The sequence below is a fragment of the Mytilus edulis genome, chromosome 7 (genome assembly GCF_963676685.1).
Source record: "Mytilus edulis chromosome 7, xbMytEdul2.2, whole genome shotgun sequence".
NCBI lineage: Eukaryota > Metazoa > Mollusca > Bivalvia > Mytilida > Mytilidae > Mytilus > Mytilus edulis.
This window is the reverse complement of record NC_092350.1, coordinates 9,399,105-9,420,667: the sequence shown is the minus strand read 5'-3', so window position 1 is coordinate 9,420,667 and position 21,563 is coordinate 9,399,105. Positions and strand designations below refer to the sequence as shown.

Here is a 21,563-nt window from a genome sequence, read left to right as displayed (position 1 = left end):
TGTGATTATAATCCTGTTGCATTTTTGCAATAATAAAAACATCGCAATAGTTTCTGAACTTACAGTAATAAATAAAGTCATTAGTTCTTTATTATGTACTCACGTCTAGTGATAGTCCATTTATTACAAACTTTTGGCTGAGGTGGAAGTTGCATCAAGTCAAAATGGAATACCCCTCCTACGATGTTGTATGCTCGTAAATCTATCACATCATCATCCTCTTCAAAATCTTCCCATTCTACTGGCTCTGTAATAAAACAATCAATAAAAAATTATATAAAACGAGAGCCACATGATGAAATGAGAATATTACAATAGTCCATCAAAAATTTATTCTAGTTTAATAAAAAATATCTAAAGCTTCACATTGAATACGAAAACAGTATAGGCTTTGCTCATTGTTGAAGGTTGTATAGTGACCTAAAGTTGTAAATTTCTGTGTCATTTGGTCTCTTGTGAAGAGTTTTCTCATTGGCAATCATAACACATCTTCTTTGTTATACAAAAGATCCAAAAAATGTCAAATTATGAAAGACAGATGTTATACCTGGGGTTTTAGGATTTTCATATTCCTCTATCACCTCTTCCACTTTTTCTTCCTCTTTTGGAGCCTCTTCTTCCTCTTTATTTTCATCATTAAGGTCCTTAAGATAGGCATTTAAATCCTGCACGAAATGAATATATCTTATATTAAAGCTTTAGTTTAAAAATTGAAGTCTTATCTTAATTCCTGTATGAAAAAAAGATCATTTGAACAGATCATATTTATCATTTTCAAGATGCATTCATGGCAAATAAAACTTTTTTCCATGTTCATATAGTTTGCTAAATATTGACAAAATACCAGTTATCCACTTTATAATGTTTAGGTAGATCAGTGGATTTTTAACCCTTGATCTTCTCAGAAGTGCCTTTTGTGATTTTTTTTTTATTGTTTATATCTTGATTATAAACTCACATTTTACCTCTTTACCATAAAGTTATTCAATATATTTTAAGTGATTGACAAATAACTCTATACATTGTATAACAATTTATTTCCAGAATCCTGTACTTGTTCTCAAATAACAACTAAATATAATTTAATCAGTTGCCTATGAGTAAAACAGATTCTCTACTCATCACAAAGTCAAATCTTATCCATGAGAAAACTTCGCTGCACAAATAAAATGTTTTACAAGGGAAATAACTCCAATTATAATACATCATGTTTTGGATATATAATATGACATTATTTATGGAAATATAATTCCAATGTTGTATGTTAGTCTTATCTTACTGATAAGCATCATAACTACCAAAACGATGTATAAACTTGTTTCATGAAGTCAAATGAGCATTTATCCAGAAACAGGCAAAGTTTTGATGACATTTTTTATCTTGACAAAATTTCTTGTGAATTCTATTTGAATTATAATAAATAACTTTACTCTTTATTCAGTTTGTAAAAGCAAGTTTTAGAACCAATAAACTCCTTCAGAGTGTCCTTTTACACTTTCATATAATCACATATTGTTCTATAGTAATGGTTTCTAATTATAGTTTAGCATATTTGTGGGTATAGATATAAGAGTACAGTTTAGCATATTTGTTGTTACTGCCTGACATGTCATTCAGGGCAGTAAATAAATAAGTTAGCATGTTTGTAGGTATAGGAATAAAAGTTCTGTTTTTAGCAGAAGTGCAAGTTAACAAACAAGAAAGTGTGATATCAAGGAAAAGAAAGGGATATAAAAAAGAAGATGTGGTATGATTGCCAATGAAACAACTGTCCACAAGAGACCAAAATAACACATACATTAACAACTATAGGTCACACACCTTCAACAATGAGTAAAGCCCATACCTCATAGTCAGCTATAAAAGGCCGCGATATGACATTGTAAAAAAAATCAAACGAGAAAACTAACGGCCTTATTTATATAAAACTAGAGGCTCTAAAGAGCCTGTGTCGCTCACCTTGGTCTATGTGCATATTAAACAAAGGACACAAATGGATTCATGACAAAATTGTATTTTGGTGATGGTGATGTGTTTGAAGTTCTTACTTTACTGAACATTCTTGCTTCTTACAATTATATCTATAATGAACTTTGCCCATTAGTAACAGAGAAAAATATTTGGTAAAAATTTACCAAATTAATGAAAATTGTTAAAAATTGACTATAAAGGGCAATAACTCCTTAAGGGGTCAATTGACAATTTAGGTCATGTGGACTTATTTGTAGATCTTACTTTGATGAACATTATCGCTGTTTACAGTTTATCGCTATCTATAATAGTATTCAAGATAATAACCAAAAACAGCAAAATTTCTTTAAAAATTACCAATTGGAGGGCAGCAACCCAACAACCGGTTGTCCAATTCATTTGAATATTTCAGGGCAGATATATATTGACTTGATTAACAATTTAACTCCTTGTCAGATTTCCTCTAAATGATTTGGTTTCAGAGTTATAAGCAAAAAACTACATTTTACCCCTGTTCTATTTTTAGCCGTGGTGGCCATCTTGGTTGGATGGCCAGGTCATCGGACACATTTTTCAAACAAGGTACCTCAAAGATAATTGTGGTTAAGTTTGAATTAATTTGGCCCAGTAGTTTCAGAGGAGAAGATTTTTGTAAAAGATAACTAAGATTTACAAAAAATGGTTAAAAATTGACTATAAAGGGCAATAACTCCTAAAGGGGTCAACTGACCATTTCGGTCATGTTGACTTATTTGTAAATCTTACTTTGATGAACATTATTGCTGTTAACAGTTTATCTCTATCTATAACTAGAGGCTCTAAAGAGCCTGTGTCGCTCACCTTGGTCTATGTGAATATTAAACAAAGGAAGCAGATGGATTCATGACAAAATTGTGTTTTGGTGATGGTGATGTGTTTGTACATCTTACTTTACTGAACATTCTTGCTGCTTGAAATTATCTCTATAACTTGATTTACGAAAAATGGTTAAAAATTGACTATAAAGGGCAATAACTCCTAAAGGGGTCAACTGACCATTTCGGTCATGTTGACTTATTTGTAGATCTTACTTTGCCGACATTTATTGCTTTTTACAGTTTATCTCTATCTATAAAAAAATTCAAGATAATAACCAAAAACAGCAAAATTTCCTTAAAATTACCAATTCAGGGGCAGCAACCCAACAATGGGTTGTCGGATTCATCTGAAAATTTCAGGGCAGATAGATCTTGACCTGATAAACAATTTTACTTCATGTCAGATTTACTTTAAATGCTTTGGTTTTTGAGTTATAAGCCAAAAACTGAATTTTACCCCTATGTTCTATTTTTAGCCGTGGTGGCCATCTTGGTTGGTTGGCCGGGTCACGCCACACATTTTTTAAACTAGATATCCCAATGATGATTGTGGCCAAGTTTGGTTTAATTTGGCCCAGTAGTTTCAGAGGAGAAGATTTTTGTAAAAGATTACTAAGATTTACGAAAAATGGTTAAAAATTGACTATAAAGGGCAATAACTCCTAAAGGGGTCAACTGACCATTTCACTCATGTTGACTTATTTGTAAATCTTACTTTGCTGAACATTATTGCTGTTTACAGTTTATCTCTAATTATAATAATATTCAAGATAATAACCAAAAACAGCAAAATTTCCATAAAATTACCGATTCATGTACAGCAACCCAACAACCGTTTGTCCGATTCATCTGAAAATTTCAGGGCAGATAGATCTTGACCTGATAAACAATTTTACCTGTGTCAGAATTGCTCTAAATGCTTTGGTTTTTGAGTTATAAGCCAAAAACTGAATTTTACCCCTATGTTCTATTTTTAGCTGTGGCGGCCATCTTGGTTGGTTGGCCGGGTCACGCCACACATTTTTTAAACTAGATATCCCAATGATGATTGTGGCCAATTTTGGTTTAATTTGGCCCAGTAGTTTCAGAGGAGAAGATTTTTGTAAAAGATTACTAAGATTTACGAAAAATGGTTAAAAATTGACTATAAAGGGCAATAACTCCTAAAGGGGTCAACTGACCATTTCGGTGATGCTGACTTATTTGTAAATCTTACTTTGCTGAACATTATTGCTGTTTACAGTTTATCTCTATCTATAATAATATTCAAGATAATAACCAAAAACAGCAAAAATTCCCTAAAATTACCAATTCAGGGGCAGCAACCCAACAATGGGTTGTCGGATTCATCTGAAAATTTGAGGGCAGATAGATCTTGACCTGATAAACAATTTTACCCCATGTCAGATTTGCTCTAAATGCTTTGGTTTTTGAGTTATAAGCCAAAAACTGCATTTTAACCTATGTTCTATTTTTAGCCATGGCGGCCATCTTGGTTGGTTGGCGGGGCCACGCCACACATTTTTTAAACTAGATACCCCAATGATGATTGTGGCCAAGTTTGGTTTAATTTGGCCCAGTAGTTTCAGAGGAGAAGATTTTTGTAAAAGTTAACGACGACGGACGACGACGACGACGACGGACGACGGACGACGGACGACGGACGCCAAGTGATGGGAAAAGCTCACTTGGCCCTTCGGGCCAGGTGAGCTAAAAATGAACGAAAAACAAATATGTAACACATAAACAAATGACAACCACTGAATTACAGGCTCCTGTTATAAAGATATGATCTGTATTAATGTAAAAATAATCTTTTTTAATCTCAAATTTATTACACATTATATGGAACATTTTGATCTATTTAAAATTTTCTAGATTAGAATATCATCTCAAATGTTCTGAATTTTGTTTTAAGTGTCATAAGATTTAAAATCATTCATGAAAAGAAAATTGATGTGTTCAAAGTTTGGTGAAATGTTTTTCATAACAAAACATTACAACAAAAGAAATCAGATTTTAAAATGTACTCTAATATTATTTACATTAAATAATTCTTTCTATTAACTCCACATCTGTAACAAGAACACATTTTCTTGTCCTTATTATAATCAACATTAGTTCTGAACATGTATCAGTGGCATCCAGAACTTTTCATAAGGGTGGCCCACTGACTGACCTAAGGGGTAGCCCCCTCCAGTCATGCTTCAGTGATTTCCTATATAATCAACCAAATTTTCTCCCAAGAAAGGAGGGACTGGGCCCCACAGGCCCTCCCTGGATCCGCCTATGTGTATACACTGCTTGTAACATCACCACAAAAATCATTTATGTATGTTTCATTTGGTCAAAATGAAATCACTTTTTTTTTATTCTTAGGACAAACAGTTATAAGCACCACATTAATACTGTAAAGCTTTGAAATTCAAAAATATAAAAGGGGAATAACTCTTGTTTCCTTGACCCAGTGATTATCAAAAAATATTTAAAGCAAAGCTACTCATATAGTATTTTTTGTGCTGTAAAAAAGCTTGAGTTCTTGATGAAGAATAATTTAAAATACCAAAAAAGATAAGCTGATAAATTTTGTTGGTGGTAACATCCTAAACAGCAATTAATTATATTAGTGAGACATTATTTTCATATGGTTGTGTTATTTTCATTATCAGTACAAAAAATCTCTTTTATATTTCAACTTTTACCATAAAAGATGTTAAGGTGGCTCATGGGTACAAAAATTTTAGCAAAAAATTAAACCTTTATTTTTTCATTACAAATTTTATTTATTACACTATTAGTTGTTACTTTATGATATGGTACAAAAAACAACCCAAAAAAATTATTTGGTTTGGCCCCAGATGACTTTAAAAATTGAAAAAGCTCCAAATTATCTCCCTTTGGTGCAAAAATGCCATTTTTTGGCCTTAAATTTGAAATATCTTTTTTAACTCATCGGTGACCTATATTTTTTATTATTGTTTTCAAATAAGCTGTACATAAACTAAATAATTGTAAAATTTAAGGAGATTTCTTATATTAGGTTATTTTTTAATTTCGATATTTCCTCTTTTTTTCCTATTAGTTCAACAGAAAAAAAGGACATTAACAAAAATGTATGCTTCTTCTAGAGGCAGATTTTAGCTTAAATGAACGGTGACCCCATTTTTTTATTTCATTTTTCTTTTAAGTATATGATAAAGTTCATTTATGAAAAAATATAGCGAAATCCTATATTAGAAAAAAAAAATCATTTATACCCAGGAGCCCCCTTAAAACGGGAAGACTTAAAAATAAATTCAGTTGCCTTGATACATTATGTTTGTGTTTAGTTTTCTTTGAAATTCTTTCAACTTGTCATCATGCTTAGCTTTTTCTTTCTGAGAATGAATGTTAAAGAATGTTTATTGTCAATGGTATTAAATTACAACAAACATTGCTGCTTTGTGTATTATTATCTGGTTAAAGAGGAGGATGTTGATCAAGTAAAGAAGAATAGGATTTGATCAGTTCAGAAAATTTTCTAAACTCTAGCATTTTGAAAACTGAGGACAGACGTGTAAGAGAAAAGTGTGTAGGGAAAGTCTAACACTTCAGAACTAAATGTCAAGTGAGACATATCTTGTTCGAATGCTATATAGAAGTAGATGTTTATTACAAGAGTAAAGACATTTTAAGCAGAATAATTAAGTCCATTACAGTGCTATATGAATAATTGACTGTGCTATAGAATCAGTGTATACTTACAAACTGTCAAAAGAAAATAAATCATATATACATTATAGTTAAATCATACTAAATGTGACATGCTTCTTGCTGCTCAAGTAAAAACATGGGTTGTGTTGCATAAACAAAGTGATATATATTGGTAAAATAAAACAAGTAACACACAAATATGATTACCTACAGATTGTGTGGTTCAAACTCATTCAAACTTTATATTAGTTTAAAAAAATATGTTGAAACTCCTTTCAAAACATATGTATATAACATGCATTTAAATGTCAGCTTTGCATGGCCTATATTTAAGAAAAAATCTGCAACTTGTAGTTAAACCTTTTTTCAATTACACTAAGTTTAAAATAAATTTCTTTAATTATACTTTGAAAACTGTTTCCATGGATATTCAACATATGAAATAAATTCTAATAAAACAATCACTTCAGACCTGACTATTGCACGTTATATATATTTTATTATAAAAAAGATCTAAACTTTCTATTTAGTAGTAGGTCACATTCATAAATGTTTAATGGATGCAGAAAATTCATGATGTCACCTGATGACAGTTTAATTAATGGCTATGCAGGATTAATGCAGAATTATTTTCCATAAATTTAATATATGTCGAATTGCCTTTGCAGTATTATAATGTAATTGTATCAGCATGATAAGTATTGTTTGCTTAACTTCCAGCTAATGATATTTTATGCATATACTGAAGTATCTTCTTCTCATGTCTAATGTTTTTTGATTTTTTTACCTGCAAAATAAATCATGAATAAAGAAAAGTAAAAAAATATCAAAATTGAAAATTCATTAAGGGGAGATAATTCCTTACAGTTTCTTCTTTTTCTACTTGGTCTGGTTCTTCTTCCTTCTTTTCTTCCTCATCTTCCTTCTTCTCCTCCTGTTGTTCCTCTGGGGGAGGTTCTGGAATAAGTCAAATTATAATTTTACAAATAAGGAACAAAACTTATTTTTAATAAATTTGAATGAGTCAAGAGTAGAATTTGAATTTATACAAACTTTCAAAATATCATCTTCATTTGTATTAAATTCAAAGATTTTCCTTTCTTTAAAATAAAATGTTGTCACCATGAAAATTAAGGAAATCGTTTTAATGTCAGTACTTATATGTAGCCATATAGAGGTTATTAGAAATGTTGAACTTAAATAGACTTTCTACTTGTTTCTTTTGTCACCAAAAAACATAACAATCACTATGACCTGTATATTTTGACCATAGCACAAACATTTTAATCCATCCAAAGACTTCTGGGTAACTGGGATTCAACATCTTACAATAAAATTGAGAATCGAAATGGGGAATGTGTCAAAGAGACAACAACCCGACCATAGAACAGACAACAGCAGAAGACTTGTTTAGATAACTTGTTATCACAGAGATGTGTCTCTTTTTTTGTTATTTCAATAATGCAAACGTTGAAATTAAAATAGCAACACTTTAACGTGTAAGTTTTGCAAATATTCAAAATGAATCATGACTGAAGGTTAATAATATGGCTAAACAATCTCCAAGGAAATGAGATGTGCCAATGCTTATACAACTGCATACCAAATACCATTGACTTATCATACGATGTTCCCTTTAAACAAATCTAAACACAAGCAAATACATGTAAACTATGCAAAATTTCAGTCAATAAACCATAACTGAAAAGGTGGTGTCAAATATTCTCAATGGTAAAGAGATGTGCCAATACCAATACAATTGCGTACCAAATATCTTTGACTTACCACTAGTGGTTCACCATAAACTAGACCTAATCACAAACTAATACAGTGTTGACGCCGTCGCTGCCAACGCTGGACACAGCATACCTATGTTTCGCTTTTTGACTCCGTCAAGTGAGACAAAAAACCTTAGAGTAATAGGACAGACAGTCTTATAAAAGACAAACATAGACTAACCTGCTACAACTGGGACTTCTTTAACCTTCTGTCTGGGATAGAAACTTTTACATGTTGGAGAATAGTGGTCATACTTAGGATCTAATACTCTGACAGCACAGTCTGATAATGTTTGTTGTCTAGGTATCTCAAAGGTTAGTCCTTGTTTGGTAAACTCAAATGACTTTATCCTGTAAAATATAAAAACACTCCTACAGGGTTGATAGTCCAGACTTTTAAAAATGTAAGGCCATTGTGTGTTAAAAAAATAAAATGGTTTCAAAACTAAAAAAAAAATTCCCCAAAAATTGCACAGATAGTATGCTTATCCTTTTTCTAGTTGGTCATTTACCAGAATTTGCTACCACAGTGTAGGTAACATGTAGAAAATTATAAACTTTGAAGCAAAAAGTCAGTAGCATGAAAACAGTCTATTGCTTCAGTTTTCTTTAGGTCTTTATGTACATGTTACTTTTACTATGTAGAAGCTTTGTTGTTATTTTTTTTGAATGATTAAATTTGTTTATTAATTCAATAAAATAAAAAAGATTACAACAATATACCTAGGATTTTTGCTGAGGTTTCCCCACACACTTAGAGTAACGTCATCAGTCTTGATGGCATACTGTAAATTAAAAGTTTCTGGATCTGCTCTATCAGTGGCCTCCTGTAAAAGTCGGAGTGTTGCACCATCTACTTTCAGTTTCATAAGGGTCTGTAATTCTCCCATAGTCTAAATAGATAAAAAGTAAAAAGACAATGTAAAAAATACAAAGGTTCTGAATCTTATTTCTAAATATTGGTAAATTTCTTTTAAGAATTGCATGCTTCTTAATCTGATGGCTGTCGATCTAAGCCTCTGCATAAATTACTGATAATTTCAAGAGTGCCAATTATTGAATAATATACTGGTGCATATTTGTCATTTTAATAACAATACACAATTAATAATTATTAAAAAAAAAATTCTCATTAACAAAACCAAATAAAATTGTCAACATAAACTTGAATAAAAATCATCTCTTATTTCACTTGATGAGAACTATTGTGATACAAGTTACTTAAACTTCAGTATGATTTTACAAATGTCTGAAGCCATACTCAAACTTTTATCAACTTAGAAAATCTTTATCAAACTATCTAGAACTTTGCAGTTTGTCAGTTTATAATCTTTCCCTTTTGCAGTTGAAATACACTAGGAAAATAAAGAATTGCTGTCTCATTTACATATAAATGCTATATATATCCTCACACAACTACTAATAATACCTCACAACTACAAATAATACCTCACAAATTCAAATAATACCTCTTTGTAGTTGGCCTTATCTCTATCTGTTAGTTCTTCTTTTGGTGTGTCTTCTAACAGATATTCAAGTTCATTTATCAGCTGAAAACAAAATTAAATTGTTTTGATAAACAAAGAGGTGGAGCATCAAATACAACTAACTTGGTAAAAAAAATAAAGATAAACAAAGAGTAGGAGCATCAAATACAACTAACTTGGTGAAGAATCATCTGAGGACTAGCTTAAAAGTAACAACTTTGACGCTTAGTTGAAACAACTGAGGCCATTGCAAATGAAAATTCAAATTAATAAAGATGAAAAACTCTCTTAAGCTTATAGTTCTTTAAAATAACTGTTAAAAGTTGCCTGTTTTAATAGTTTAGGCTTATAATAGTTATCAAAAGTACCAGGATTATAATTTTATACACCAGACGCGCGTTTCGTCTACATCAGACTCATCAGTGACGCTCAGATCAAAATTGTTCAAAAAGCCAAATAAATACAAAGTTGAAGAGCATTGAGGACCCAAAATTCCAAAAAGTTGTGCCAAATACGGCTAAGGTAATCTACTCCTGGGGTAAGAAAATCCTTAGTTTTTTCGAAAAATTCAAAGTTTTGTAAACAGAAAATTTAAATAAACAGCTGCGCCATGAGCGCATGATACGCCCGACGTCTTGTGTGGAAGTTTTATGCAATAATCATCAATAGTTTCTGAGAAAGTTTTAAGCAATAACCATATATTGTTTTTGAGACACGGCGGGACATGTGAAATCCCCAACCCTGTTTTTTTTTACAAAAAACTAAATTTCACTAAAATAAAATTTTGAATCAAAACCAAAAAGTATACAGATCTTTAGATTAATATAACAAAGAAGTGTGTAAAGTTTTAAGCAATAATCAAAAATTATTTTTTAGATACGGCACGACATGTAAAAAAAAACCTCCCCTGTTTAACAAAATACTCAATAACTCCAAAATAAAGTTTTGAATCATCACCAAAAAGTATACAGATCTTTAGAATAATATAACAAAGAAGTGTGTAAAGTTTTAAGCAATAATCATAAATGGTTTTTGAGATACGGCACAACATGTAAAAAAACCCTCCCCCTTTTTTACAAAATACTCAATAACTCAAAAATGAAATTTTGAATCATCACCAAAAAGTATACAGATCTTCAGATTAATATAACAAAGACATGTGTAAAGTTTTAAGCAATAATCATAAATCGTTTTTGAGATATGGTGCGACATGTAAAAAATCCCTCCCCCTTTTTTACAAAATACTCAATAACTCAAAAATAAAATTTTGAATCATCACCAAAAAGTATACAGATATTAAGATTAATATAACTAAGAAGTGTTTAAAGTTTTAAGCCATAATTAAGAATCGTTTTTGAGATACGGTGCGACATGTGAAAAAAAACAAACCCTGTTTTAGTTACAAAGTGCCGTAACTCAAAAAGTTTTAATCTTATTTCCACCAAAAAGTACACAGATCATTTGACCCTCATAAGAAACAACTATGTTAAGTTTCATGAAATTTGGATAAGTCGTTCTCAAGTTACGGTGCGACATGTTTACGCCGGACAGACAGACGGACGGACAGACGGTACGACAGACGGACAGACGGACGGACACCGGACATTTGTATACCATAATACGTCCCGTCAAAATTTTGACGGGCGTATAAAAAATGACCATATAATTGATATTCATGTCAACACCGAAGTGCTGACTACTGGGCTGGTGATACCCTCTGGGACGAAACGTCCACCAGCAGTGGCATCGACCCAGTGGTGTAAATAGTTATCAAAAGTACCAGGATTATAATTTTATACGCCAGACGTGCGTTTCGTCTACATAAGACTCATCAGTGTTGTTAACAGAATCCATTTTTCAATATGAAGTTCTTTGATACTTTGGTCAGGAATCAAAGTGCATCCTATTCTTGCATACAAACACAGGGATCTCCATGGCCTGTTTAACGATGGCGCCCCGCCATCGTTCAAATGTCTTGCGCCATCGTCAAATGACTCGCTCCATCGATAAATTATCTTGCGCCATCGTTAAATTGTCTTCCGCCATCGTTCAAAACTTCATCATTTTTTGTAGCCCGACGCCATTTTTTTTATCAATTATAATCAAATGCATGTAATTGCATAACCCTCAGGCTTTTTGTGTTATAATCCAACACAGTTCTAACGCCTGAGAGATATCCGGATTAAGATCGCTAATCACTTGTACCTGAGCTTGTACAGGTAGATCAACAAACCAGACAGGAGAATACTATCTGAGGATAGACGATCCATTTGTCGAATTAATCAACTAAGTTTCAGCAAATGATTATGATAATTTGGATTAAATAAATAAATTAATAATCCAGTTACAAAGAAAACAGTTTAACAAGTCGAACACGTGCTTTATTTTGACTTACGCAATCAGCATCCCCCCTTTTTTAAGAAGTACAAAATAAGACGCAAAACAGTAAATATTATTTCATCACAAATAACTCGAGTACTGCTGTAACGATAATTTAAAATGACTTTAAAAGTTTAAAAGTAAAAACTTATAAATATTTCCTGTAAAGAAATATCGTATCGTAATTCCGAATTCATTTCGTATATTACAATCAAATTGATACATCCGCGTTTCCGGTTTCTATTCAGACTCGAAAGATGCATGTTGCACAGCATCAATTTGTCAGATAAAGTCATTAAAAACCTTTTCATTTGCTTTACAAATCTCTTTAACCTTTTACATAACCCGTACGAATCGTTTTGTTGTTGCTGCAAATCAGCCATACCGGTAATGGGTTCTGAATTTGACAGTGTCCATGAAAAATAAGCTTCCACATCATATGATTTTTGACCCCCATAACAATTACCAAAAATACAAGAGATCTACATGGGGACCTTCATGACAGCTTTTGGTCATTCTCGACTAAGGGGGGACCATGAAGACTTGGTATTTGAATGGTTAAAAACGGCAATAAATGAACATATTGACACTTCTAATTCTATAATGAAAATTCAAATAAATATAATTTCAATAAGCAATGAATTAGCATGTTCACCATTCCTTGTATGGAGGGATAACATACTTCCGATCGCGCTACACTGTACAGCGTATACACGGTTTGTAATGGTGAAAGTTCCTCCATGGTTCAATTTTCATCCATGGAGATCCCTGAAACATATGAAATATTACAAGACTATCTGGTGATTTATTTATAGGTCAAACAAGTAAAAACTGTGAATACTTACAGAGCTATCTAATTCACATTTCTTGAGAACTTGTTCTATAGAATCAACCTCATTATCCTCTAGCCTCAGATTGATATAGGTGTTAATTTCTCCTGGAACAGTGGGATCTGGGGAACCATCACATCTCATATATCTGGCCCACTGAAATTAATAATGATAACAGTTAAATTTCTCTGATCAAAGACTAATACAGGTTTTAGTCTTTCCTGGAACAGTACAGTTTAAGCATGTTAAGACTTATCACACCTTATAAATCTGACCCCTTAAATCTACAATGAGACCATGTGTTCTGGATTTTTATTTTATCACATTGGCCAGGAACATAACTGTACAAAAAGATGAAATTATTTAACTAAAATATCGACTGTAAAGGTGGAAGCTTTCTTGCAATTTTTTTTGGGGGCATGTGTTCCAATTACCTTAAATGGGCTAAAATATACCTGTGCAAAATTGTATTTAGAAAGCCTTAACATTAGTTTTAAAATGCCAACTTATCGGTTATTGCCACAAATGTAACCAAATCAAATTTAAATGTAAAATAAGCAAGATAAGCAGATAAATAACTTGTCTAGATGGTACAAATTATCATCTGTACTAGACCAAAGACTAGGATAGATTTAACCACATTTACAATTCAGCATAAAAATGTAAATGACTTGATTACCTTAGCTTTCTTCCTCCTTTCATCATGTAAGTTATGTAAAGCTTCCCTGTTAGCCTCTTGTAACTGGTCTAGTTGTGTCATCTCTATCATTCGTGTTTTCTTTTCCTGAAGGTCAAACATTATTAAATGTTATAGTATTACCAAACAAAACATCAAATGAATTTGTATTTTTATGTTGATGATTTGAAACATAGAAGCTTTTTTTTTTCTTCAAGTAACTATCTATTACCAAAAATTGTATTTTTCATAGATAAATATAAAACTAACAGTAAAGATCTGAGTGTCTGAAATCTTAACCATATCAACAAGCTGTTTAATTTAGTTTCATTCATTCTTATGTTTTATTTGATTATTGCAGCAATTAAACCATTTTTACATCTTCCCTACTGGAATTTCTACAAAAGATTATATTTTATTGTTCATACAATATTGTGTAGAACATCACTAAATTTGACTTTTGTTTATTTTTTCTTTTCATAAGCAAGTCATGACCAATAAAACAGCTGAGCATGAACTCACAACTGAACATGCTTGTGATACTGAGCTCAGAACTGAACATGCTTGTGATACTGAGCTCAGCCCTTATTTTATGGTGTGATTTGTTAATGCTCAAACTTTAGTTTCTAACAGGACTTTTGTGGATTGTTGTACAATTGTTTAGTCATTTTTTTCATTTAACGACTAGCATTGTCTGCATTGATATAGACCAAAACAATATTTCTATTTTTAAGAATATAAACTATGTATTTACCTCATTTTCCTGTTGTTTTCTTTCTGCTTCCTGTTCTTTTTGTCTAACTTTTCTCTCTTTTTCTTCTTCTAATGCTTTCTTTCTATTTTCCTCTTTGAATAAAATAATAAAAAAATTTACAAAAAAAAAATATAAAGTGCAAAATGGAGTTGCAGAACTTATAATAATAATACTTATATTTTGTTATCATAATGGGGTTGCAATGGCTTTAATGACTTTGGGTAAGCCTTCATTATATGAGGGCTCAATAAAATGCTAATATTGAATTTTCATATTTGTTTATAAAGTAAGTGCTAATCAACAAAACACTTCTTAACACTTTACTGGTACCTTAAACTATTCATTTAGCAAACCAACAGTGAATCATTTTACACAACATCTAAAAGATCAAACTATAACTGGAAACTGATTTCAAAGGGAGATAATTCATTTAACATAAGAAAACATGGAACAATTACGTTAACATTTTCACATACAGGGAGACAATCTACAATAACTATGGTATAATAACAATAAAGTAAACATTTTTAAATTAGATATCTATCACCATGTGCATCCATTTTTGTAACTAAGAGCAGTAGGTGACTTTTAGGATTAGTAAGAAATTACTTATAAGAAATAATAGATAATTCTTTATTTTTCTTTACAAACAGACTAAATAACATCAATGTTAATAGCATTACCTATCAGTTTTCATCAGTTTGATAAAATCTACATTGGGTCTACCATCTAGTTTACTGACACATATAAATTAATCCCACTAAGATACAATCCTACTATCGTTTTAAGACATTTTTTTTTTAATGAAAAAAAATATACCTATAGGATTCACAATTCTCTTGTAAAATCAAAGGTCAGACAGATATGTAGATACAATGGTATTTCTGATTTATCAACAATGATAGGTCTACTACTGTATTGAGAATCCACAGATGTGCCATGTTAAACTTTCCCCTCAATATGCTTTACATGTTTTCAAACAATCTGCTTTCTGCTTTGAACTTACAATCAACATACTAAATAGACTACATTAGTAATTAATATAATTTTTATGGTTTAATTACCAAAGCCTTTAAATTCACTTGATAGAGAATTATATAGACTTATAAAATTTGATGGAACCTTTTCAACTGCAGATAAAAAACTTCATTGAAGAAAAGCTGCCTTGCCCAAAAATGTTGAATAAACACAGGAACTTAAAAGAATCTAATATCTAGTATGTTATGAGGATTTGATAACGATCCACAGACAATTGACCAATGGTTCTAAAACCTTAAAGATCAACAATTTAGGTAACTAAAACTAAAGCCTTCAAAATGAGATTAGTCACCTTTAGAATAAGAATTAAGATAACTAAAGGTAAGGCCCTCAACATGAGTAAGTTACCTTTGAGAGATTTTTTACGTCCAGAATCTGGTAGTCCTGATTAATTAATAAATAAATTAAATAGATAAAACACTGAAGAATGTGAACCTTTCATGGTCCTTTTTTCTACAACATGCCGACAAGAGTCTAATTATAGATCAATTGACCTTTTATTAAGCATGCTTAACATTATCTCAATACCAGTCCCTATAGAGTTTTATATGAATGTACAATTAATATGCATTGGGAGAGCAAATGTGTTGACATAAATCATTTTATACTTAATAATATGTTGTTTTCTTAATTGAAGGGACTACATGTATATAATTGACACATTGTCATTGGCTTTCAAGTCAAACTGGCTTTTGTTCAGAATATATAATCAGAACTAAAACTTGGTATATATTGACAAGCTTGATGAAAAACCCTAGTCATTATTCAAAGTATCAAAAAAAAAAAAGGAAGCAGGTGTCTTGATAATCACATACAGGTTAAAACTCATCACTGTTGGCTGTCCATCAAATATGAAGTCATTCTGCTTAGTACTATTGGTGAAATATATGTGATGAAAATTTTAAAGTCTAGATCAACTTATTTGAAAAAAAGTATCTACAAATACTATATATATATATATATATATAGGAAGTAGGTATATGACAGTCCTGAAAAGTTTTCACAAAGTACAACGTATCACTGTTAATCTAGTTGCTAAATATGTAGTTATTCCATTGAGTTATTTTTTGTAATACCTCCTCTTAAAGTAGGTGTAATAAAACCGTATAAAAATCACCAATGTCTTGCCACTGAGGATATTTCTCAAAGACTCTGCATTGAGAACCGACCCATTGTTTAATTTACACTCTTACAAATTACAGTGTATAAACACTGTCAAGCTGGTGACAAAATATGAAGTCATTCAGTTGAGTACATTTGTAGTTTCTAAGAAAAGTCTGGTGAAAATGTTTATTTGATGAAACAGAAAAGGCAATGGCAATAAACATGTAACCCCACTTCAAAATAGGGGTATAAGATTCCACAATGTCTTGCAATTGGGAATACCACACTTCAATGAGAAAACACATGTATATATGAAAAGTCATTTGTAGTGAACCTCACTTAAAATACATAAACCTACCCTCTTTTTCAGCGCTCCTAATTAAAGGTAATTTATGGTGACTCTGAATGTTCAAATACATAAACCTACCCTCTTCTTCAGCTCTCCGTGCTTCTTCCTCAGCTTTTAACTTTTCTTTCTCAGCTTTACTCAGCTTCTGTTTCCCTTGGGCTGATTTTGGTGGCTACAAGGAAAAAGATTATTTCTTAGTTATTTGGATAGAACTTTTAGCTAAGTTTAATAATTTTGTTTGACAATCATTCAGCATGAGCACCTATCCTGTACTATGCTAAAACCACGGTAAAAGCTTTCAAGTACACATTTGTTAAATGCAACAATATTTTTTTTATTCTTTCTACTTGTTACCATCATTTTCTGAGTTGGAAGTATTTTAAATAAAAATCTCATGACTAAAGACAGACCAAAAAATTGCTTAAATAGATATAAATAGAAATATATTTGGTAAGCAATATTTTTGCATATGTATACTGTGGATTCATTTATTTTTCCTGGGTATCAATTTTCCTGGATTAAGGAAATCTTGCATTTTCGTGGATATTTGAGTTCATGGTTTTGTCTACATACTAAGCCTATGGAAAGTTTGTAATTTGCTGAACATTTGAATTCGAAAATTGGTATCCAATTTGAAAAGCTACAATAAAAGTGAAGAATAGATATATATTTTTAAGGGTGCTTGCAGGTCTAAATCAATTTTTTTTCCTAATATAGGATTTCTCTTTATTTTTTTTATAAATGAACATTATCATATACTTAATAGAAAAATGAAATAAAAATATGGGGTCACCGTTCATTTAAGCTCACAATCTGCCTCCGAAAGAAGCATATATTTTTGTTAATGTACTTTGTTTCTGATGATCTAATAGGAGAAATAAAGGTAATATCGAAATAAAAAAAAAACTAAATTACAGAAATCGCCAAAATTTTACAATTATTTAGTTTATATAAAGCTTATTTGAAAACAATAATAAAAAATATAGGTCACCGATGAGTTAAAAAAGATATTTCCATTTTAATGTCCAAAAATGGCATTTTTGCACCAAAGGGAGATAATTTGGAGCTTTTTCAATGATAAAAACATTTTAAAAGTCATCTGGGGCCAAACCGAATCGATTTTTTGGGTTGATTTTTGTACCATATCATAAAGCAATAACTAATAGTGTAATAAATAAAATTTGTTATGAAAAAAACAAATGTTTAATTTTTTGCCGAAATTTTTGTACCCGCGAGCCTCCTTAAATAACAGTACATTGTATATCACAAAATTAAGTCCTTAAAAATATATATCTATTCTTCACTTTTATTGTAGCTTTTCAATCTGAGCTACTAAGTTGCCTTTGTCATTTAAAAAATATGATATCTGACTGTTAAAAATTATTCTATTATTACAATTGAAATGCTACAACTGTCAATAAATTTTCACGTTATATTGACAAAAGTTTCTCTTTAAATAGAAAATCTTATTTGGATCAAGTCAAGAGCTAAACAAAATTAATGTTTGTATTGAAATCGAATGTTAAAATAAACATGCTGAGTGATGCAGCGTAAATCAATCACCTATCAATCAATCTTAATATGCAAATTAAAAATCTAAATTATCAAAGAACATTTTTAAACTAAGAAAATCAAAAAAAAATTCAATATCCAACATTTGCAACAAGTGTAAACTAATAAACTAAAAGATATGAATTCTAAAAGGGATGGTGTCATGACATTCCTGGTTAACTAATGGACTTACCTTATCTTTTTTACCCTGGCAATAAATGAGTTGAGGTCAGATATGAAATATGTAATCTTATTCTTTAAACATGACAATAAAGTTTTGACCTTGCAAATTCATTCAAGAATATAAATTTAAAAAATAAAGCCCTTTTGAAGTGTTCCTCCAACTTAAACATAAGTCTCAAAATTTTCAAATGCAAAGCTTGCAGATTTTGATAAAAATATGAAAAACTGGTTTAAATGGAAAGGATATAAAAAATAATTTACAGTATATTTTGATAACCTAAGTCCTTCGAAAGAGAGGTTCATAGAAATCAAATTTGGCCCTCAATAAAGCCAATTTCAAATGTTTTTTTAAACATGTTAAAAATGAGGAATTTTCATTTACAATCTTATAAAAAACGTTCTGAAATATGCTGGAAATGCTATTCTAAACATTTTTAAGGAAGACAGCTGAGTCCCCAATATTTTACAAGGGTTGGTCAACTTCAAAAGATATGTTGCTTTGTATCTTTTTCTCATTTAATGCTATGAGAAGTACACACAATCTCAAAAGAAGTATGACTACAATCACAAAAGACGTATGACTACAATCACAAAAGACGTATGACAGATTTTAAATTTATGTTTAAACATTGTTTTCTGACATTTTCATTAGAATGGAGAAAACACTATTATAATTTCAGCTCTGGCAGCATCAATACACCTAATCGCTATTTATTCCATTCCCAGGGGTTAAAAAATTTTGTTACAGCTAACTAGCCCAGGACTTATTGGCAGCAGGATTTTACTAGCCCTGTTGGAAGAGCTGCTAGTCCATCAAAACTGACCTGCTAGCCCTAGTATGCCTTTAAAATCAAGAGTTTGTTGCATAATACAAAGTGGGTGTCCGTTGTTTTGAAGGAGACATTATACACTGTATTTAATAATTTTTGTTGATCTGTTATTTATTCTTTTGGTGCTTAACCTAACTTAGTTGTTCCCACATTCAAAGCAGACTTTTTATTGGCGTGCTTGGGGCAACTAACGGCAATATTCACAGAGCATTGTCTGTTTTTTCATCAGCAACAGCCAACCTTGCCATGGGAATCATTGTGTCCCAGTTCTGCAACTTTTCAGGAAGTGAATGCGTGATTTTGTGGCCAAATTGTAAAGATCAAAGAGAAAAAAACAATAGATCAAAGGAAAATGCCACAAAATAAGCATAAACGTGTTTGAGTCTCGCACTAAAGACTTGACAGCACTGCTGTCCTGGACACTATTATTTTTTCCGCGGCTTTTCCCTATCGTATTTAGCAGTTTTGGGGGATGAATTTTCAGCCTCGTTACTCCCTTCATCTACCGTTTTTCGTGTTGAAACTGACGAAGTTCCTGGGGTTCCCGTACTAAAATATTAAGAAATATTTTGTTGCATGGTTTCGTGCTCAAGAGCTGTGCAACAAGACAGGTCAATACCAATCAATACATCATACCCCCAAATACCGTTAATTGAAAATCTCGGCACGATAAGCAATGTACAATACCCCAAGCCATGATATGAGAAATCGATATTTAAAGTACGAGAATTGCAATCAACACATGATACCAGGCCGCCCAGACATGCCGGAGTTATTTCTTCAAATTTTAAAATATGTACAACAGGACCTGTACAAACCAGTTCAAATTCTTGGAATCCTGGATGACTTAATTGAATCGAAATGGCTCACATAAAATAGTGATGAAAGGATTTTTCACTTTCTATTTTGGAAACGTCAATATTTTTTTGTTACTAGTATGTCGAGCATATCGAATTACACATTTTAATTGCCCGAGGCGTAAATGATCTAGTCCCGGGCGTCGGGCTAGTGGATTTTTTAACCCCTGATTCCGGATAAGTTCTAAAATTACACAACTTTTTCATCCAGTTGAAGCTATCTGGGACCCTGTTTAAACAATTCACCATGCATGATACTTTTTAATGAGACCTGTTTAAACTACAGTAAATACTTCAAACAAAATATTTTTTTACTTCAATTTTAATTTCGAAAAAAGAGGATCATACTATATCAAAGTTTCTTGATGATCACTTTCTAAAGTTTTTTCTCCCTCAGCTCACTACTGATGACCTCCATTTTTCGGCCAGTGACCTTAACAGGAAGTTGTATAAATGACTGTTTTTCCAGGAATGGACTAAATAGCGATAAGGTGTATTGATGATTTGATGGTTGCAAATACCTGTTTACTCACTTTGCTATAAACAGGTCGCAAATAGACATTACACTTAATTTGCAACCATCAAATCACCAATTGATGCTGATCATTATTCACCATGTTCACAGTTTCTGATTGTTCAAAATTTTACTAAAGTTGGCACATATGTCACATATGTGCCAACTTTAGTATTATGTGGAAACAAACATTAACATGAGGTGATGAGCAACATGATCGAGCAAGTGGAATCTGGGTCCGTTCGCGCCCATTCACATTCGCACCCACTCATGTTCAACCCCTTTCACTTTCACACCCTACATGTTCGCACCCAAAGTCCGTTGGCACCCTACATGTTCGCGCCGTATTTTAATTGATTTTGTGTTTAATAACTATAGCTTTGTAATCAAGTTTTGGCAAGTGTATTCTTATATTTGTTGTCATTGTCTCAAAATAAAGTGAGACAGCATTTTTTTTTTGGTGTTGAATAAATCTTAATCATGTTTTGGATAGTTATTATTAAAAAAACAATTAATCCTTTCTAAATAAATTGGGATTCTGTCAAGGTTTTATTTTGTGTTGAATAACTCTTAATCATGTTTTGGTGAGCTTATATTGTTATATTCATATTTCATTGACTTGTTTTAAAAAATAAAGTGAGATTTTGACTACGTTTCTTTTTTTGTGTGTTGAATAAATTTTATCATGTTTTTGGTTATAATAGAGTATTGC

General features: G+C 31.4%; 1 protein-coding gene across 2 annotated transcripts in view; it reads right to left on the bottom strand.

Moving 5' to 3' along the window:
• Positions 1-21,563, bottom strand: part of LOC139529875 (dynein axonemal intermediate chain 7-like) — a 33,588-nt gene that overhangs the window by 11,044 nt on the left and 981 nt on the right. The window contains exons 2-12 of one of the 2 annotated variants that reach the window (XM_071325815.1): positions 18,661-18,675; positions 16,995-17,088; positions 14,426-14,517; positions 13,675-13,779; positions 13,011-13,151; positions 9,769-9,849; positions 9,023-9,192; positions 8,481-8,650; positions 7,387-7,478; positions 548-665; positions 104-247 (exon numbers count right to left, since the gene is read on the bottom strand). In XM_071325815.1, coding sequence (XP_071181916.1) covers positions 104-247; positions 548-665; positions 7,387-7,478; positions 8,481-8,650; positions 9,023-9,192; positions 9,769-9,849; positions 13,011-13,151; positions 13,675-13,779; positions 14,426-14,517; positions 16,995-17,088; positions 18,661-18,675 — 1,222 coding nt within the window. The remainder of the gene's footprint in view (positions 1-103; positions 248-547; positions 666-7,386; positions 7,479-8,480; positions 8,651-9,022; positions 9,193-9,768; positions 9,850-13,010; positions 13,152-13,674; positions 13,780-14,425; positions 14,518-16,994; positions 17,089-18,660; positions 18,676-21,563) is intronic. The other variant, XM_071325816.1, reaches the window with a different exon arrangement.